This window comes from Cynocephalus volans, chromosome Y, assembly GCF_027409185.1.
Source record: "Cynocephalus volans isolate mCynVol1 chromosome Y, mCynVol1.pri, whole genome shotgun sequence".
Classification (NCBI taxonomy): domain Eukaryota; kingdom Metazoa; phylum Chordata; class Mammalia; order Dermoptera; family Cynocephalidae; genus Cynocephalus; species Cynocephalus volans.
Window position 1 is genome coordinate 5,031,826 of NC_084479.1, and position 21,916 is coordinate 5,053,741.

Genomic DNA, 21,916 nt, shown 5'->3' on the forward strand with positions numbered 1-21,916 from the left:
CTTGTCCGATGATGAGTGCTATTAGGCTGGTTCCAACTGTTGGCTATTGTAAATACAGCTGAAATAAACATGGGAGTGTAGGTGTCCTGTTGACATGAAGATTTCCGTCCCTTTGGGTATATAACCCAGAAGTAGTATTGCTGAGTCATATGGCAGTTCTATCTGTGGTTGTTTGTGGAGCCTCCATACTGTTTTCCACAGTGGCTGCAATAATTTATGGTCACAGCAACAGTGTACAAGGGTTCCCCTTTCTCCACATCCTTGCCAGCGTTTGTTATTCTCAGTCTTCTTGATAATAGCCCATCTAATTGTGGTGAGATGATATCTGGATGTGGTTTTGATTTGTATTTCCCTGATGATGAGCAATGTTGAGCATTTTTTCATGTGTGTCGCCTATTTGTGTATCTTCTTATCAGAAATGTCTATTCAACTCCTTTACCCATTTTTTAATTCAGTTACTTGTTTTCTTACTATTGAGTTGTTTCAGTTCTTTGTATATTTTTGGTATTAATCTCTTCTTGGATACTTAGCTCACAAATATTTTCTCTTCTTTCGTAGGTTGTCTTTTCACTCTGTTAATTGTTTCTATTGCTGTCATAAGCTTTTTAGTTTGATGTAATCCCATTTTTTTCTTTTTTTTCTTTTTTGTTTGTGCTTTTGGTGTCCTATTCATAAACTCTTTGTCTGGTCCTGCTTCCTGAAGTGTTTCCCCTATGTTTTCTTTTAGTAGTTCTATAGTTTTAAGTCTTTTATTTAAGTTGTTTGTCCATTTTGAGTTGATTTTGGTATATGGTGAGAAATATGGGCCTAGTTTCATTTTTTTATATATGAATTTCCAGTTTTCCCAGCACCATTTATTGCAGAGGCAGTCTTTTCTCCAGTCGATGATCTTGTTGCCTTTGTCAAAGATCAGTTAGCTTATAAGTATGTGGGTTGATTTCTGGGTTCTGTACTCTGTTCCATTGGTATGAGCATCTGTTTTTATGCCAGTACTGTGCTGTTTTGGTTACTATACCTTTGTAGTATAATTTGAAGTCAGGGAGTGTTATGCCTCCAGCTTTATTTTTTTTGCTCAAGATTGCTTTGGCTATTCAGGTTCTTTTATTATTACACATGAATGTTAGGATTGTTTTTTCTGTTTCTTTGAAGAATGTCATTGGTATTTTGATGTATATTGCATTGAACCTGTAGATCACCATGGGTACTTTGTTAGTCTACTTTTGTTGCTTATAACAAGAATACAAGGACTTGGGTAATTTATAAAAAACCCCAAAATTTATTGCTTTCACTTTTGGAGCCTAGGAGGTCCAGATTCCAGGGAACACATATGGTACAGGTCTTGGTGGTCGCAACAGTGACCCTGGGGTCTCACAAGATGGTGAAAGCAGAGAGAGCAGAAAGACTCATGTGCTCTACTTTTTAAGCCCTCAGGACCACACCCCTGACTGCCATTTTTAATCCATTCGTAGGGCATGGTCCCACAATCTAATCAGTTCCTCAAGGCTCCACCTTCAAATTACCATAATAGGATTTCCAACTCTCTTAACAGTCACAGTGGGGGCCAAGTTTCTAATACATAAAACTTGGGGGACACAGTTCAAGCTTCAGTGAGTTTTGGGGCACATAATTCAATCCACTACAGATAGTATGGACATTTTTACAATGTTAATTTTTCTAATCTAAGAGCATAGAATGTCTTTCAATCTTTTTCTGTCCATTTTAATTTCTTTCAGCAGTGGCTTGTAGTTCTTCTTGTAGGGATCTTTCATCTTCCTGGTTAAACAGATTCCTAAGTATTTCATTTTTCTGGAGACTATTTTAAATGGGATTATTTACTTGATTTTTTGCTAGTTTGTTGTTGGTATATAGAAATGCTACTGATTTTTTTTATTTACCTTTTAAAAAACGTTTATTTATTTATTTATTTATTTGTTATTGGTTATCAATATCCATGGGGTACAAAGTTGATTGTCATCACTCATTTTTTACTGTATAATTGCTTGAGTTCCTTATATATTATAGATAGTAATCCCTTGTCAGATGCATAGTTGGCAAAAATTGTCTCCCACTCTGTAGGTTGTCATTTCACTCTGTTGATTGTTTCCTTTGCTGTGCAGAAGATTTTTAGTTTGATATAGTCCCATTTGCTGATTTTTTCTTTTGTTCCTTGTGCTATTGCGCTCATGTTCATAAAGTCTGTGCCCAGACCTAGTTGCTGAAGTGTTTCACCTACATTTTCCCTTAGTAACTTTATAGTTGCAGGTCTTATACTTAAGTCTTTAATCCATTTTGATAAAACTAGAATTCTTGAGCTGATCTCCCAGGTGAGCCATTTCCACCCCTCCACCACCACACCCTCACCACCCCCATTTTACTGGCAGTCCACACATCCTTCTAACAAGCCTGGGCATAAGGTTTTCCAATACACCATAGACTAGAAGCAGCAAATTAGAGGGGGAGAAATTGCTAGCACAAGCACTGTGGGAACAACCAAATGTGATAGGCTGTGAGTCCAGAAGAGGAAGCAGTACAAAAAAATGAGGAAAAGAACTCAATTAGAATTCGTAAGGGCATTTATTCACTTGTTTTCGAGAAAAGCTTTTAGAAACCATGGTAAATTCATGGTGTATTTATCCACTGTTGTAATAAACACAGTCTCAGGCTCAACATGCTTATTTGCAGTGAATGCTGCAATAAATAAAGACACATTCCCAGGTCATATCATTACACTTGTCCCAGAGATATTGCCATAGTTAAAAATATTTTATGTTTACAATCCACTTTTAAAATAGTAATTTTTAAAAAAGAGAAGAAAATATTGAATGTCCAAGAGCAAGACAGACATGAACACAAATGCTCTGGAAAAGTTATAGCTTTTATATAACAAAATAAGTACTCAACCTAGTACATTCTGTTTTCTTTTTAAAGCCAACTTATTCATAATTGAAATAATTGCTTATAGGAAAAAATTTTTGACTTAAGTTTTGTTGCTTTCCTCCCAAACATCCAGTGATTTTTAAACTATATAAGTGATACCCAAATTAGTGGAAGAGACTTCAAACAGAGAGATCCATATTTTAACACCCTATGGAAATGCAGTGGGTGAAAATAAGAAGAAAGAACCACATCATTTCTATAGAATTTACCATCAAAGCCTGTTCAATTGCCTGTGGTGAATCAGCAGTAACTCACTGTCCACTGGGCCAGATGAATTAACATTCTTGAAGGTGAGGTAAAGTTATGAGATCAATTTGTAAAATTACAAGACCAGTAGTAATTAATCAGTGACTTTGTGAGTAGAGATTACCTCCAATTGTGCAGGAAAAATATGTCCTAACCCTTTCATGCACTCTAATACATGTAATTAAATAAAATGTGAGAAAAGATGAAAAAAAACATAATGTGATCTACATTTTCTTTCCTCTCCCTCTTACCTCACCACCTTGCTGTATACTCCTACCAGTTCCCCTAGGATCCATTTTGCAAGTTCCTTCAAATGAAATCTTTCTTGCCTCTGATATAAAATTAACCAATAAATATGTGCGTAAATAAAGGCAAACCCTGGGCACATTTGGCCTTTAAAGCCATTTTCTGTGTTCGCTCTCATGCATGTATCTTGCCTATCCACTTCTACTTCCTTCTTTGCAATCTCTCTCCCTGATTGAAAGGTCTACCTTTGTTTATGATAGCTCTGCATCCCTAACTCAATCCCAATGATCATCTTAGAATCTTATTTACTAACATTTTTTAAACATTTACTGTGTGCCAACTGATAGGCCTGGGGAGGGCGATAAATATCTTCCCATTTCCCAGAGATGTCTCTTGTTTAGTTTTCACAATAATCCTCTTAGGAGGGTTTATTATTATCCCTATTTTACATAGGAAAAAACTGAGGTTCAGACAGGCCAAGTAACTTGTCAATGTTCCCTCAACTTGTGGTAAACCTGGGTCAGAATCTATGCAAGTCAACTTTCTAGCTCTTAAAAATTATTACATTGCCTTTCATGTATGTTTTCTCCTTGAATTTAATCCAGCCAATGTGGAGCACATATATAAAAATATAGGGGTCTTCAAAAAGTTCATGGAAAGATTTGTACTATTTTTTAGTTCCATTTTTCTATGAAGTTTTTGAAGTACCCTTGGATATGTATATGCACAAACTTTATAAATGTAAGTATTCGAAATGATCCGGCAAATAGCACCAGTTAATCTTGGTATATATTGAGTATTTCCTTCACTGATCTAATATTGATTGACAACTCATCAGTTACCTACTGTCACTAACTACAGATTTGCTTTTTAATTGAATATTTTTATTTCTAGAATAAAGGGGGAAAATCCATGTGTTTCACTAAGGTAGAGGGTAAAATGCTTATGTATTTAATAGCTTGATCAGAAGTCCTCCTAGACAGCAGGCTTTGCTTGTTTTTTAAACAAAGAGGAGACTGCTGAGAACACAGGGACAATGTAACTCAAGAGACAGTTAAGAAGCTCTGAAAAAAAGAGGGAGGAATTCCTCTACAAGAAAGAGGGATTAGGCCAGAAGTGCTGGGTAAAGAGGGACCACCATGCTGAGCATGGCGGAGTCACTCTGTGGGTGGGGAGCTGGGTCAACATCCCCTGTGATAGGTGTTTACTTGCAAGGGACAAAATGCACTTCTAGGTGTGCTATTCAGTGTATAATATGTCCCCTCCCTTGTCCTTCAGATTATCACTATGAGTTTTGCCACCAGCTAAGCTTGTGTTTAAGGTTTCTTGGATGACAGAAGGGTGTCAGGATGGGGCCAAGAAGAAGGAACTTTGTCCCCTCTTATATGGTCGACACCAGAGTAGTGATAAATGAGCATCCACAGGGAACAGAAAAAACACCTTCCATGCAAGCAGAGAAGAGAGCAGTGGTGATCCTGACATTACAATCCCTCAGAGCTTTGGGTTTCTACCAGTAAGGGGGTTTGAGTCAATTTATCCTGATCTGAAAGGGCTGGAAAACCCTAGTGGACATTATGATTACACTAGAGGAACTCAACCATCTAGCTTGTCATTTATAAAGAATAACATGGTTTGCTAGAACCAAGGAATAGACAGTGGCATAGCAGCTCTTAAAAATAAATTTGGATATATCAACATGTGCAGTCAACTAATTTGCTGACTTCAAAACAGCCTGGTGAAACTTTCTGCCTGCTGAACCTATTATTGCCCATAATGAAAGACTCTATATGCACTAATCACAACATATAGCCTTACATTAGATCATGAGTTCTGAAAATTCATGACACAGGGATTTTTAGTTATACTCAACACATTTTTCCTTTAGAAACTTGATTGGTTGTTCTAGATGCCATGAGTGATATAAACTGAGCTCACAGCTGGAAGAAATCTAAAGGATCAAGCATCCCTGAGTTTCAGACAGAAACTTACTCTGAATACATTTGGAGGTATGTGGATTTTATTCATAATTTGGTACCCTTTTTTATTGTGCTTGTTTCTTTCTCTAAATTTCATGTTTAAAAGATGCAAATGTATTCCACATTTCTAATACTTAATGCCATCAATAAGAGTTAGTTACTTTTTTACTTGGGCCATAATTAGAGTCTGATTATTAATTAAATGAATTACTTCACTTTCTAATGCAGCAAACAGTTTGTCTACCTTTTAAAAATGTTAGTTCCAGAATTTCAAAAGCTCTTTTCAGGGCCAAGCTTTACAATAAAATATTTATTTTAATTACTTATCAATTAAGGTAAAATAATACTTCATAGGCTGTGATACATTACTTTGAAAAAACATTTTATTTAATTACATCAAATAGAACTATTGATGCAAAGTTTTTTTCTCATTAACCCAACATTTTTAAAGAAAACTTTTAGGAGGCAGAGAACTTCAGTGTATTTTTCGTAGCCAGCATTATTATACATGATACTCACTTCCTTACAAAACTTAAGGTCTTTCTTCTGACAGTTTTCCAAGTTAGTCGATAATTTGAATGACAAACTAATGTGCATATTTTAAAACGGTTTGTTTTGCTTCATGTCTCAAGGGTCTTAATTGTGGAATAAATACAGTCCAGCGTCCAGCAAAAGGGAGGTACCATAGACTGAAGATGGAATCTTTTAGATTGAAATCATTCAAAATTCATTGAAGAATCACAGAATGTTAGCACTTCCTGTCCCTTTGGTCCAGCCACATCTTTTGCTCCACATCTGGAGCTCAGAGATGTTACTAGTGGGTCTTGCCTGAAGTTCTACAGATTGGTATGCCTGGAACTAAACTTCACTCCCTCCTTAATCTATTTTGGCAAATTACTTAATGTCTTCTCTCAAATGATTAGTTTTTGGTTTTAACAGTAGCAATGTAGAAAAGACATTACTGTGCCTCCTGGTTCTAAAAGTATAAAATACTGTACACTTTGATGATCTCCCCCAATTTAAAAGCCAACTCTATTCTTTTTTTTTTCTTTTTTTTTCTGACCGGTAAGGGGATCGCAACCCTCCTCACAGTGTGGTCCACACCACGCTCAGCCAGTGAGTGCACCGGCCATCTCTATATAGGATCCGAACCCACGGCCTCAGTGCTATCTGCGCCGCACTCTCCCGAGTGAGCCATCAGGCCGGCCCCAACTCTATTATTTTAATCATTAATTATAAATACCATTAGGTTCCTTAATTCTACAGGCTGTGTAGGTATAGGGAAGTGGCATGCGGAATCATGTAAGGATAGGTCATTCATGTCCCTTTAAACTGTTCTGCTTTCAGCCTAAGTTAAAAGCATCTTTACCACTGTTGTGACTACACAAACAGTGAAACAGGCTGAGAACTGGAAATCACATATGAGTGAAATCACCTCACAAAGCATGGTCCTACCCTTTTTACTAGCAACAGACTAATTTGGATGATGTGTATTTTATGGAGCATTAATTATGATCATGTTTGAGAAGAGATAAGAAAAGCAGGTGTCACCTTACTTTTCAGAACCAGCAAGAAATGGGGACCTGGATTCTGCTTGCCTGTCTTCTGGGAGCAGCTTTCACTATGCCCGTGAGTAAAGCACCCCTTGCCTAAGTCTTATTTCACAAGCTTGGGAATAAAAATCTGCCCCACGGTTGGCAAACTTCAGGGTTTAAAACAGCACAAGCTCAGATGTCCTCAGACATCTCTGTGTTGAAGAAACACTTATGGAGGTTAAGAAAAATAGATTCTAGAATGCCTCGGCCAAAGATTTTGATTTAGTCTTGCTGGGGTGGGACCCAGGACTCCACCTTTTAACAAACAGCCCTGGAGATTCGGTTGAAGCAATCAGCTTGTAAATATCACCGCCCATCTCTGGATGGAAAGCTTCCAGAAGGAACCCTTGAAAGACTTCCAGAGAAAGTGCTTAATCAGCCTTAGGCAAATACTACAAAAATACCAGTTTTCTCTAAAACCGAATTTCTAACAAGTTTCCAGATCTCTTCTTTCCCTCCAAATACCACTGTTGTTACACTTCAGGGTATAATTTCTCTGTTAGGAATTCCCTTCTTGAACCATCTCCCAGTTCTCAGTTGTCCCACTCCTTTTGGTGTGTCTGCTAAGCACGTGGTTCCCTTGTGGCTGCCCAGAGTCTTTCCTATACCCAATACATACTGAGATGTTTTACATTCAAATGTACCAAACACCAGGGAGTGTGACAACTGCTTCTGGATGCATGTATGTGAGGGCAGACAGCTTAGACACCATGCAGACAAAGCAAGTTTGGCTGCTGTTTGGTAGCATAAAGGGCAGTTGATACAACCAGAAGCCATCAAACTTTCATACCCGCCTCCCCTCTTCCTCTCTCCTGCATAAGACCAAGACTCTGTGCTCTGCCTTCCTGAAACCCCTCACCGTGTGTGGTGCTCCTAGTCCCCGAGGGCCCCCCACATTACCAATTCAGCCCTTTTTTCCTTTCCTCAATTCAGCACTCCTACTCTGAGGGCTTATATCAAGACAGCACTGGAAAGGCCGTACCTGACTAAAATAATTCACACTCAGATGAGCGTGAGCAAACCCTTGTATGAAATTTGAGCATTTAAAAAGAACAGACTAGAGCTGGCCCTAAAGTGGCTCGATGCAGGAAGAGTCTCTTTCTCTTTTCTCGCCTCTCCTGGGCCCCAGGACCAACTGGAATTCCATGATGGAGGCCCCAGTCACTTGGCTCCCACTTTTGGAAGGACATAGTCCTGTTCAGATAATTATTTGGGAACTTTTAAATGTTTCTACCATAAAACATTGACAGAATAATACAAAAGACTGGCCTACACTTCATAAATCAACCCTTTCATTTTCCAGGGGATTTGTCATGTCTCCATTTGACTGCCCCACATGTATATCAGTAATTCGCATCTAGTTGTTCCTTTCATTGCTGCTGATGTGTTATCGACTTTGCATACCAATTATGAGGAATCCCACTGATACTTAAGCACTGTATCACCTCCTGACCTACAAGGGAACATTTGGGAGACAATTCTCTTCTTATTGGTATTTCTTCATTGTGTAAGAGAAACAAACCTCTCTCCCCAACATGGAGTGAGTGTCACTAACAAGTAAACTAGAGGGTGAGATGGTGTAGGATTCAGTAACAATACAGGGGGTGGTCTGAAGATCACCGGAGAATAAGATGTGCGCTGGTTTCTGCTTCCACGTTTCCCACCTTTAGACTGCAGCCCCCAGGGAAGTCAGTTAGCTGTTCTGGACCTCTTTACAATGAGCGGGCTCCTCTCCTACACAGCGTACATTCTCAGACTAAAAGTGGACCTCAAGTATATCCTGCACTGTACAGATTTTTTTAAAAGTAGCTTCAGTCTTCCTTATTGTGAAGAATTGCATATTGACTTAATCTCTTCCTCTCTCTTCCCCTCTCCCTCACTCCCTCTCTCTTTCCATCCTCCTCTCCACCTTCCTATAAAAGCTACCACCTCATCCTGGGCACCCTGGTTATATCAACTTCAGCTATGAGGTAATTTTTCTCTTTACTAATTTTGACCATTGTTTGAGTTAACAATGCCCTGGGCTCTGTAAAGGACAGTGTGTTGATTCTTCATTCAAGGTGTTTCTCAGATGGTCTGACTTTCACAGTTCCCAGCACCAGCTTCCCAGCCCTGGCCCAGCACCCCCCTCCCTGGCCACTCCGACTCAGTCTCTCCTCTCCAATATGGCTATACATGTATCCATCATGAACTACCACTCAGGGAGGCTCCGTGGTAGGGCAGAAAGTGAACTCTGGCTGAACAGCCTTGTTCTATCCCAGCCTGTAAAATGTGGGGGTTAGGTGAAATATTACTTAAGATAAGTAATATTTCAGCTCAAAAACTCCAGATTCTAAGACATTCCAGCTCAAAGTCCAGATTCTAAGACATTCCAGCTCAAAAACTCCAGATTCTAAGACATTCACACTCTAGTGTGTCTCTCACTGGCTTTACTGAAAGATTAGTGACTAAGTGGTATGAGAAACTCTGCAGAACAATGGTAAGCAAAAGAGTTCCAGAAATCGGGTTTGAGGTTTTCCTCAACCCTACTAACTACAAGCCCTTGGGCAAATCATTTTCTTTCTCTGGAGCTTTGGTTTCCTCATCCGGAGAAGAGAAATAATTATAATAATCACATTTCAAAATACTGTTTGCAGAGTAGAATAGTTAATGAATATGAAAAGTGCTTTGTCAAGCACACCTTGAGCAGGGTTGACAATTTTTTGTTGTGCTGATAAAATGCTGTACTACTAAAGGAGCCCCAAACCTTGGGTGAACCACATACATACTGTTCAAAAAGGAATGAAACTCTTCCTTCTCTCGCAGGTTCAGGTAACAATCTGTGAGTCTGTTCACATATACAAGCTGAAGAAAAATACTAGTAAATATTTTAGGCAAGGTTTCCTATTAAACCTTAAAAGGCTGACCTATTTAACTAGTAAATCTGTGTTTCTATGATGAGGGACAGTGCTTCCACCTCCCTTTTTCCCTATTGTGACATGAAATAAAAAAGATGAAATTACTGTTGTCACATTATTATGTCATCATTTTTTGTTTGTTTTGCTCTTGCAACGAAGAGCAGGAGCTATGGAATTAAACAGAATTACTACTTTTGTAACTTCAGTCAAGATAATGCACCTTCTTATTTCTCCATGACCTTATCTATAGCAGGGAGGGTGAAGACCTTGCCTCAGAGCATGTGAGAAAACATGAAAGCATATGTGATGGATGTAACACGGTGCCTGACACACAGGAAGCACCCCACAAATGCTTACTTTCTTCTTTCTTTTGTAGAACTCACATGCTCAGTCTATCCATACTGGCAGGACTACATTAGTGAGTCTATATTTCATACTGCATTAGTGAGTTTCTATATTGGATGAAACTAAAATAAATCCCATGCATTCTAATGTCTCTTTCCTTTAAGGTTCTTACCCCTTTGAAGTGGTACCAGAACATAATAAGGCCACCGGTATGTAGATATTTTGTTCTTTATTCCCTTAAAACATTAGGCATGCATTTAAATTTTCTGATTAAGTAAAGTATCATGTCTACTCCACATACAGACTCTAATGAGAAATTTAGTTTGTAAAAGGTCATATCTGTGTATGTAGTTAGAAATTCTTGCAAGGAAAAAATGAATAAGATATTCTTGTGGTCATAATGGCAAAGAAAAGAATACTTCTCCAGTTGGAAGTTGACTGAGCCAATGGTAAACCTCATTCTCTGTTTCTCACCAGTATCCTTACTATGGTTACGAACCCATGGGTGGATGGCTGCACCACCAAGTCATTCCCGTGCTGTCCCAACAACACCCCCCGACTCACACCCTGCAGCCTCATCACCACATCCCAGTGGTGCCAGCTCAGCAGCCCGTGGTCCCCCAGCAACCAATGATGCCAATTCCTGGCCAGCACTCCATGACTCCAACCCAACACCACCAGCCAAACCTCCCAATGCCCGCCCAGCAACCCTACCAGCCCCAGCCCGTTCAGCCGCAGCCACACCAGCCCATGCAGCCCCAGCCTCCTGTGCACCCCATGCATCCCCTGCCGCCACAGCCACCTCTGCCTCCACTGTTCCCCATGCAGCCCCTGCCCCCCATGCTTCCTGATCTGCCTCTGGAAGCGTGGCCAGCAACAGACAAGACCAAGCGGGAGGAAGTGGTGAGTATGCCTTGAAGCAACTACGGTACAAATCCACTGAATGCGGGACAGCAAAATGACCCCAGAGTTCTAAGTTCTCAAACCACCCAGGGATCAGTGTTGCAGTAACTACAGTGTAATATGATCCTATTAGTCTGAGCATGTGTTTTAACTTTATATACAGACAAAAGTTTTTATGAGTGAGTTTAAATTCTACAATTCCTGAATTCCTACCAGAGTATATATTACTGAAACCCATTAATTTTTAGAGCAATATTATAAGGGTATATCAGTTCTCTTTACATTTCAAAGGTTTGACTAGCAAAAATAGGCTAGAATTGCAGTGAAGATTAAAAAAAGAGGGAGGTAATTTTATAGAGTGACGGGGTGCAAATATTTGAACACACTACAAAAAAGATAGGTGAAAAACCTCTTTAAAGAACTAAAGGAAGATTACCTGTCTACAGTGGTTTTCAATGTAACTTGGATGAGGTTAAAGTAGACAGACTTTTAGATCACATTGCAGGGCTAGGATTAAGCTTTTAACAAAATGTTGCTACAGTTTAGCGCAGAACATTCTTCTGTTACAGGAAGCTCTTATAATGAAGAGGAATAGTCAAGATGACCCTTATCCACATCAATAAATCCTCACTTCTGTGTAGATGACATTATGTAATTCTACTGTGTATATGTATCCAAATGTAATTCCCACTTGTAAATGCTATTGATGATCTGCTACTGAGAAGCAGAGAGGGGTGAGATGGAAATTACCTGGATGAGGAACCAGGACACCAGGGTTTCAGTTCTGAATTTCCTCCCAAAGAGGAGGCGGTATTACTTGAGTTACTTCACATTTATGGGTGTTTTCTTTTTTTTAATGTAGGGAAAATTGACTAAATCAGACAATTTTCAAGCCTCTGTCCAACTGTAAATACCACAGTTTATCAATAAAAAAAATCGGTATATGTCATATATTGCTTCACAATTATGAGCATATTTATGGAGACTATATGAGACAGAATTTTTGAAAATTGTTTGATTCCCTACTCTAAGGTACATGTTCTCTCTTTGCATGGAAAATAATTTATCACTTTTATGTTAATAATTAACACCATTAACTTTATAATGTGCTCACACTTTGCCAGAGGTATTTAAGCAAACATGATTTGGACAGGTAGTTTGAACTCTTTAAAACTCAGTTTGCTCCTGTGTAAAAATTAGGGTACAAATATTGATAGTTTCTCAGAGTTGTTTTGCAGATAGTAAGATAACATGATGAGTTCGAAGCCTGGTATACAGGAACTATTCAATAAAAGCTAGCAATTGTTATTTCATTATCAAATAATAGGCTTTAAGTGTCATGAAGGTAGGGCCTAGTATCTAATGACAATGAGATGACAAATAACTTTGGAAATTATAGGGTTCAACTTTATGATTGTAAATTGTCTGATGAAACTGCAGCTGTGTATGTTATTGTGAATGTTTGGAAATCACTAAAAATCACTACGAATGTTTGTACATGATCTTAATTGCTCCATTTGCTTTTTTTTTTTTTTTTTTTCCAGGATTAAAAGATCAGACCATGACAGGAGAACTGAAGTAGACTTTTCAGTTGCTTTCAGGAATGTCATAAGCAAATGATGGGTTTTGCTTACAATCACTTAGCAAATCCTGTAACTAAAAATGAGTTCCTCTAGCAGACAATAAAATGTTTTAAAAATCATTTATGTTTCTGTGTTGAATTAAACCTAAATTTTTACATCACTTGAGAGAACATATAAATGTGTATTTCTGAGTAAGGTAAGAACTGCACTTTGACACCTACAAACTGACTATTTGGCAGGTAAATAAGGACTATATTTATTTTTTAGGGAAAATGTAAATTATAGTATCTCAAATCTTTTTAAAACGTGCAAGCTTATATACCAGTTATTATAGCTGATAGAGTGAAAAATTATGAGATGTGAAATCACTGAACCTGAACCAAGTGATGGGAGGTTCAGAAGAAAAATTCTTTACGTTGAAAAAGATGAACTCCTGAAAAATGTTTATATTACAAAACAAATTAGGACTTGGAACACTGGCTTTATACTTCAGACCACACTAGTAATCAAAATCTGGTCTTTTGATCTCATTTTATGGAAGAAAAGTTTTTAAAATTAAATTATGTGATACATTCGACAATGTATGGAATTTAAAATTATTGAAGTAATACATTTTCTTAAGTAGCATTTTATTAATGGAGCTTGGCATGGAGAGTTGCAGTGATTTTATGCACAGTCATTTCTTTCACTTCATAATATTTAGGATGATACATTGTATTGTGCCATCCTCAAAATGTTAACAGATGCGTAAGATGGACTCACAACAAGCTTTCTTTCCCACTCATATTTATATTTGAATTCTTTTTTCCTCCTACACCCACACAGAATTGTAAACAGTCTCACAGGGTTTATATTACACAGCACCCACAGGAACTTTATTCTGGTACCTTTATGATTAAGGACCCTTAATCATTTTCTGGAATGAATAAACATAACTTTACTGGGAGGGTGTCAATATTCAAAGAAATAACTTAATCTGAAGGCATTTAGATTCAATACAAAAAAAAGATAAGAAAGCTTTTAATAAATTGGCATGGGCCAATTCTAATCAATTGAGTAAATATTTATTAAGCACCCTCTCGGGCAAAGGACTATGCCATACGCTGCTGAAAACAGTAAGTCCCCATCCTCAAGGAACCTAAAATCTACCAAAGGGATAAAATAGCTCACAAACAATGATATGAGAAGGCCGAATGGTATCAATGCTATGACAGGAGCATATGACAGTTCGCCATGCTCTGGCACACATAGCGAACGTCACTGGCAGGCTGCTCAACGGCTTACGTCACCACATCGTCCCGGTCCTCGCTGGCAGAGCTGGAATTAGTCTCAGCACCCAGCCTTCCATCTCCCCTCCCCAGAGAGTGCCCGTTCCTGCCTCCATGCACCACAGCATCAATTACCAGAGCTCTAGTTCCCTCACCAGTGACTGGTTTAGGGGTGGGTTCTGGAGGAACCTGAACACTAAGGAGGTGCAGGGAAAGTCTCCTAGGAGAGGAGGAGCTTCTGGAAAAAAGATTCCTCTCTAGTTAAAACATTTATAAATACATGCTAAAAAAAAAAAAAAAAAAAAAAGTGCCGTTTCATCTTTGGGTCTATTTGTTTGAGTATGCCACTCCTGGAGCTGTGTCTGCTGTCTTGTGACCAGAAGGAGCAAGTGGAAAGACGGAAAGTCCCTAGGTTCTGGATGGCATCATCGTGCCCCTGAGTTATCCAATTCTGGGACCATCTGCCCAGATGTATGACACACTCCTCTTCGATGCTTGTGATTTTCAGTTGTGACATCAACTCCAGAACCCGCACCACTTATGCCATGCCAGCAAACTGTCTCTCAGTGATGTATAGCTTATCTGGATAGGGCTAAAGAGAATTATTTTGCCAAGATTTTCCTGAACACAATCCTCTAGAGAATAGACAGATAATAGATATACAGATTGTTATAGCCGTCTGGAAGAATAAATGCCCTCGGAGACTGACTTAGGAAAATTGGAAAAAAGTTTATCGCAGGCAGCTGGGACCATGCTAGCCAATTTGATCAGCGCAGCCCTGAGCCGTTTTCCTTCAAGGTTTTTATCTTAACATGCGTGGGCAAACTTTAAGCACCAGATACAGTTTAGCCAATGCAAGCAAGTCTTGAGTACATAAGCTAATTTTGCGGTTAGCCTTTAGCAGGGGCTTTTCACCTGTCCCTCCCCCTCATTATTACTTCCTTGAATAAAAACAAAATGGATGTTTTTTTATACAATATGGTGTTACTTGTGTTAACTTTAACTGGCAGCTAGTGACATCCTGTTAGGCATACAGGATGTTCTGCAAAAGTTAGCATAGCTGGCTTATAGAGGCTGAAATATGCAAGTTTCCACAGAGCATAAAACTTTCCATAAACACATGTATTGAAGAAGCTTTGGCATACGGGTCTTTATCACACCTGGGTATAAGGGCAGGAAGTGTGTTTACTTGAGGAGGGGTCTTGGAAAGCTAGCCTATTTCTCATCTACACAGGAAGGAGCTGAGAGCTGACAGCCTGTGGTTTTCTTGCTAACACAAGCACAAGCTTGTGACCACAGAGCTATAGAGTACAGAAATATTCAGCTGTTTTTTGCAACTGGGACAAAGATGGGTTTTCTCATGTTACTTGTAACATTCGCCTTGGCTAACTCTATCATTCCCCCCTTGTCTAGTGACTCTAGCGAATCTTTGCTATGGGTTTGTGAGTACACTCTGGGGCAGGGGGAGTGATTAAATCAGATTTGTTAAAAACAAGTGAATTAGGAAAGACTGCAGCAGTTAAGGGGTGTTATCAATCAGCAGCTTGCTTTCCTCGGGGATACTTCCCAAGTGAAAGTATAAACAGTGAGCGGGTTTTTAATAGCATAGTAGAAATTTGAGTTACAATGTGCAAGGCAATTAACCAAAACATTTTGTGAGTCTTATCTTAGTTGGCCGGTTGGTAGGTTGGATGGTCCAGCGTTCCTCTGGAGTCTCTTGTTCAGTAGCCGGTTTGGTGTGAGTCCAGTGGATCTAGGCATCTTTTTTGTCACTTTTACTGTTGTTGGTGTGCTGAGGATCACTTGGTAGGGTTTGGTCCACCGAGGCTGGAGAGATTTAGCAGTTAATTTTTGATGTGGACAAGGTCTCCAGGTTGAGGGCTGGCTTGATGTAGTTCCTGCTTGGGGGAAGAAGGATTACTACTAAGTTTATTTCTGATTTCTGAGCAACTTGCTGAAGGGCTTGAAGTTTCACCGAGATGGGGGAAGGGAATTTTTAAGGACAAGTCTCGGTGGGAAGTTTAGGCAGCAAAGGTGGTGGTCGGCCAAAAATGATTTTATAAGGAGAATTCCCCTGTTTATAAGGGGAATTTCAGACCCTTAATAATGTAAAGGGAAGGAGATTTACCGAGTTCTCGACAGTTTCTAAGTGTAACTTAGTTAGGGTTTCTTAAGGGTTCTATTCATATGCTCTACTTGTCTCGAACTTTTAGGTCTATATGTACAATGTAATTTCCAATCAATTCCCAGAGCATCAGCCAATTTTTGAGATATTTGTGCCTTGAAGGCAGGACCATTGTCAGACCCGATGGTTGAAGGAAGCCCGAATTTGGGAACAATTTTAAATAAAATTTTTTAAACTGTTATTGTGGCTGTTTCAGACTTGGTTGGGAATGTTTCAATCCACCCAATATATGTGTTTACCAAAACAAGTAAATATTAGTGGCCATATCTTCCAGATGTAACTTCAGTGAAGTCAATTTCCCAGTGCTCTCCAAGAGAATTACCAGTTTGTTGGGTCCCAGTCCATTGATATGGAACTTGTTTGGTGTTCACTTGGGCACATGGCAGGCAATGCTCAGTTAATGACTCTATGATTTTAGAGGCATTGTTAAAGTCAAAAGATTGTTTCATTAGTTCAAGAAGCTTTGTTTTCCCCAAATGGGTGGCTTGATGGAGTTCATGGCCGAACCGTAGGCCCAGATGTTCGGGCAACCATAAAGTCTTATCCTTTGATTTGAACCATCCTGTGTTTCCATCCTCTTGGAACCCTCGAGAAAGCACCTTTTCCTTATTAAGTGAGGAATAGGTTGGCTTTTCTGGTAATTGTGGCATTGGCAATATTGGGGCCATTATTGTTGTCCAGTAGACTGCAAAGCCACTTTCTTTGCAATTTTGTAGGCAAAATTATTTCCTTTTGTTTTATTGGAAGTTTCTCTTTGATGGGCCTTGCAATGAATTACTGTAACTTTGGCTGGAAGCCAAATGGCCTCTAGGAGTGCTAGAATTTCAGGCACATTTTTGATAGACTTTCTCTCAGATGTGAATAAGCCTCTTTTTTTATACAAGGCCCCATGTATATGTACAGTGGCAAAAGCATACCTGCTGTTGGTGTAGATGTTCACCGTCTTGTCTTTGCTCAGTTGGAGGGCTTTTGTGCGGGCAATAAGTTCAGCTCATTGCGCCAAAGTTTGAGATCCTAATGCTTCTGCCCATTGCATGTTTTCAGTGGTTACCATAGTAGCCCCTGCTTAAGGAATTCCATTAATCATGAAACTACTGTTATCTGTGAAAAGAGTTAGTTCTTTCTCCCGGAGGGGAGTGTCTTTTAGGTCTGGCTGGGTGCCTTGGAATGCGACCAGAATCTCAAGGCAACTGTGCGCAGGGGCAGGTTGAACAGGGTCGCTATCAGGCAGTAAGGTTGCCAGGTTGACAGCGACCGGACTGTGGAATTTGATGTGGTCTGGATCAAGCAATAGAGTTTGATAATGGGTTAGTCTGGCATCTGATATCCATCTGCCTGCTGGGGTTTTTAGGAGGGTCTTAACCCCATGGGGGAAAACAATGGTTAAAGTTTGTCCCAGAGTCAGTTTATTGGCTTCCTTGACTAGAAGTGCTGTAGCAGCAGTAGCGCGTAGGCTGTTGGGCCATCTGGTGACCATTGGGTCCAATTTTTGAGACAAATAGGCCACAGGTCTCTACCAGGGCCCCAAATCCTGCATTAGGATCCCCTTTGCTATTCCTCCTTTCTCGGCTATAAACAAGGTGAATGGCTTTTCGAGATTAGGCAGTGCCAAAGCTGGATCCTGCGTGAGGGCTGTTTTTATGTTATCAAAAGCCTGCTGCTGTGCCTCTGACTAATTTATCTGTTCTCCTGGTCCCTTTGTGGCTTCATATAGGGGTTGTGCTACTTCAGCAAAATTGAGGATCTGTAATAGACAATATCCAGCTGCCCCTAGAAATTCCTGGATCTGCCTTTTGGTCTCTGGCTTGGGTATGTTTAAGATAGTTTTTATGCGCTCTGGTGATAATTTTCTGTTCTCACTATTTATAATATATTTCAGATAAGTCACTATATGGGAACAAAGCTGAGCCTTTTTTTTTTTTTTTTTTTTTTTTTTACAATACATACATTGGTTCTTGTCTCGTGGCAGGTGCTTTTCTTCATTTTTATCTGGGTTTTTCTTGGCTGCCCGGAACCTTTTAGGCTGACCCGGGGTGGCCAGGGAGACTTTTGTTAGTTTTTTAATTGCTATTTTTCTGGGGGGATCTCGGTTGTTAAAAACCTTTTGAGCTATTTCAACCAACTCTGAAAGGACCTTGCCTACAAAACCCTCAAGCTTTTGTAGTTTATGTTTTATATTGGGTGCTGACTGAGTTACAAATGCCAAATTAATTTCTCTTTTATTTTCAGGTGCCTCTGGGTCTATGGGTGTATAGATTTGGTAGGCCTCTAGGAGTCGCTCAAGGAAAGCGCTTGGCACTCGGAAGGTTGCTGAGCTATTTTATTAACCTTAGACAAATGCAGGCTTCTGGGCTGCCGCTAGGACCTCATTGGAGCAAAGTCTGGTGGAACCGCTCGGAGAGCCTCCTTACCTCTGTTCGTGTTAGGGTCCCAATCAGGTGGGTATTGGGGAAGAGTGGACATTCTAATTCATAAAGGGTTTTGAGGACGTGAGGGTCAGCGGAAGCTCCAAAGTCAGTCGCCCTTTTCTGGAAATAGTGAAAATGAGTTAATATGGCCTGCTAGGGGGGTGGCTCCAAGGAGACCTTGGAGCAAGATTTTCCTATAGTCAGAATGAAGTTAAAGGATGAACAGAAGAGGGCAACAGTGTGTAACCAAAACACTGTCAACGAATAATATTTTCCCTTGTGGCAGGAAGTTAATCTAAAAGGCACACTGACTCAGTGAAGTCTCTAGAAAACAAGTTATTGACAAAAGGTCTAAAAATGCCAGGCAGAACTTTTCTGTGTTGTTACTATCCTTTGGTGCACTGGAAATCAACCCTATAGTTAATAGTAGGACAATCAATATAATAAAACATAAAGATGCAGGATGGCAAATACTTATTATAGTGAAAACAAAGGAGAAAGAGGAAGAAACTGCAGAGGAAGAGAGGAGGGGAACTGGGGACAAAAAGACCTGGAATAAAATTGAAGAATTAGGTTATAGGGAAGCTTAAGGCACAAAGGATATCATACAGTCAACAGAAATGGGAAATTACTTCTAGTTGATGTCGGTTTCATAAAAAGGGAGGACAACTGGCCAGGACAAGACAGACAACTGAACAAAATACAACAAAACAGTGACTGAAAACAAACCAATTTCTAAAATCTAGACAAACAATAGACACACCGAAATTTATTGAACCAAATGGGCCTAATAGACCCCCAACGGATCGCAACGATGTCTCATTGGACCCTGGGAGGAGGCGTCTGCGACTGCGTCCAGGCTAGCCTCCCTCCCCTAAAGAGTCAACTCACCCAAGTCCATTGGCGCCGCTAAAAATTCTTTACCTCTGGGGCTAAGGAACGTCTTCTCAGGAATTCCCCCCTAGAGCTTCAGGTGGTCCTATGAACCTTAGGGTCGGTCTCAATGGGGTAAAAAGAGGATCTCGGACAAGCCCCTAAAACAGCCTGTGGTTTTCTTGATAACACAAGCACAAGCTTGTGACCACAGAGCTACAGAATACTGAAATATTTAACTGTTTTTTGCAACTGGGACAAAGATGGGTTTTCTCATGTCACTTGTAACATTCCCCTTGGCTAACTCTATCAAGATAAATGATAGATTTAGATACATAGATCATGGTGTATGCTCCAAAATATATGCCTCTACCCTTTGCCTTCCAAAGCTCATGAAAATACTACCATTGCATTTACTCTTACTGAGAAACATTTTAAGGGTGTCAGGCATGATATTTCTTGGAGGCTGTGATATAGGAAATAAGACAATTTTTAGCGTCAGACTGGGGCTGCTCTCAATTTTCTGATTTAAGAGGGTTCTCTGCTTGGGAAAGTCATTGACAAAATAATTCTCATTCTCTCCACACACACATATAAACATAATGAAATTCACATTTTGAATGACATGGAAAATGTTAGGCTTTGAACTCTGAAGATCTATTTACTATGGATTGGTTGATATGTACTTCATACATTAATTTTATAAGAAACTGAAACTTGTCTATTAAAATGCCTAAACATGCTTCTCATATAATCTTTTTCATGGTGGTCTTCTGTAATGTACATTGTTCTACCACATTAAACAATGTGAATTAATCTCATTATAGCATCTTACTGATGATCCAGAGTTAGACTTGTGAACCCCCATCATCAAGGCATTTTGTCTCAGAACTTCAGAGTAAAAAAGTTTCTTATGCCTGTTTTAAATTGTCTGGCAGTTGTCTGGCATTCTAACTGTTCCTTTTTGTTCTTGGCTACCACTTCTTTTCATTAATATATATTTACATCTAAAAAGCAGTTTATTTTGTATTCATATTCTCTCTAACAAATAAGTGCATTGGATTTGGGATTGTTATTCTGGAATAAATTCATAAAAACCCAGGCTTAGTGAACTGGCCAGCATTGTGCACATTTTAGTTAAATATGGAAGGAAATCACTAGATACTAATGACCAAAACTAAAAATCCAGGCTGAAATAAATGGCAACATTGATCATAAATATACTAATAAATTTCAACACATCTATACAATACTTAAATCAGTAAAAAAGTATTAGTAGGTTATTTACAAAATTATGCTATGTCTTTGATATTACACTAAATAGACAGATAAACTCTTAAAAATCAGAGTTGAGCAAACTGCCTCAAAGAAACTCTTAACTCACCATAACCACTCCCATGTCACTAATAAATGTGAAATTTGCTCTGTTCTTCTTCACTCTTTGTTGGTGAGGATAATGTGTATAATTTTTTCCAGGGTGCAAATACATGTCCATGAATTATCCTAAGACCATCATGAAAATGCACAGAAAAATATGTGCAAAGATGTTAATTACAGCATTGCTTATACCAAGAAAAAATTGGACCTCACTTGAGTTTTTCATATCCTTCTGAAGGAATACTGTGATTTAAAACAAAGTTAAATCTTCTGTGTTTTAGAAGAAAATTTATTAGTGGGGGAAGTTTGATAAAATAAAACAAGAACAATACTGTAACACATGTGAATATTATAAATGTCTGTATAGGGGCTAAGGGAAAGCTTTCTCTAAGTACCTGAAAGTTCACTAAAAATCCCTGACAAACTCAGATTCATGTGAAGAAAAGGCATAACAAATTTTAGTTTAACATGAATAGCAGGAAGAAAGCATAGAATGATCGCCCAATAAACCAGTGAGGGTATCAGAGTAAATTATTCTTAGGTGGGCGCAATGGACCTGGAGAATACACAATGGCCCATGACAAAGTATATTTGACCACAGAGCAGACAATGACTGGTATGACTCTCTTTAAAATACTGAATGGGACCAAAGCAGAAGACAATAGACTGCAACAAAAGTTAATACAGAAACGGGTGTGTTGGTGAACCCAAGTCTTTCTTCCTGGAATATGGGTTAATTAATGAAGACTTAGGGAAAGGATCTGAAGTAATTATCTTCTATGGTGGGCCTGGACTTCAGGCAGATGAGGGAACAGCTTCATCCTGAGCTTTAGAGAATGACAGGATTGAGAGATGGTCATGGAGGTGGCGGAAGGAGGTGAACATTGTGAGTGGGGGAGAGAGGTCAGAGAGACCTTGAAGCTGTTTCTGTATTCCAGCATGTCAAAGCACCATATATTGGAGTAACAGCCTCTGAGCACCAATAACTGGAACAAGTAAATAATTTAAACACACACAAAAAAACATACACAGAAACAAACTAGGATGGAGAGGTAGCCATTTGTACGAAGATCCAAT

The 21,916-nt window shown here is 39.2% G+C and overlaps 1 protein-coding gene across 1 annotated transcript; it reads left to right on the forward strand.

The window, feature by feature from the left end:
• Positions 1–6,980: 6,980 nt before the first annotated feature.
• Positions 6,981–12,715, forward strand: LOC134368942 (amelogenin, X isoform-like). Its single transcript, XM_063085179.1, has 6 exons — positions 6,981–7,034; positions 8,923–8,970; positions 10,274–10,315; positions 10,407–10,451; positions 10,720–11,145; positions 12,690–12,715. Exons 1-6 carry the CDS (start codon positions 6,981–6,983, stop codon positions 12,693–12,695), a joined length of 621 nt encoding a protein of 206 aa, XP_062941249.1. The 3' UTR covers positions 12,696–12,715.
• The last annotated feature ends 9,201 nt before the right edge of the window (positions 12,716–21,916 follow it).

What these genes read in the sequence shown, in the direction of transcription:
- LOC134368942 (XM_063085179.1), top strand. Translation starts at nt 6,981, where the DNA reads ATGGGGACCTGGATTCTGCTTGCCTGTCTTCTGGGAGCAGCTTTCACT. An exon ending in GAGCAGCTTTCACTATGCCC is followed by an intron (nt 7,035 to 8,922) that starts GTGAGTAAAGCA and finishes TTCCTATAAAAG; the next exon opens with CTACCACCTCATCCTGGGCA. An exon ending in ATATCAACTTCAGCTATGAG is followed by an intron (nt 8,971 to 10,273) that starts GTAATTTTTCTC and finishes TTTCTTTTGTAG; the next exon opens with AACTCACATGCTCAGTCTAT.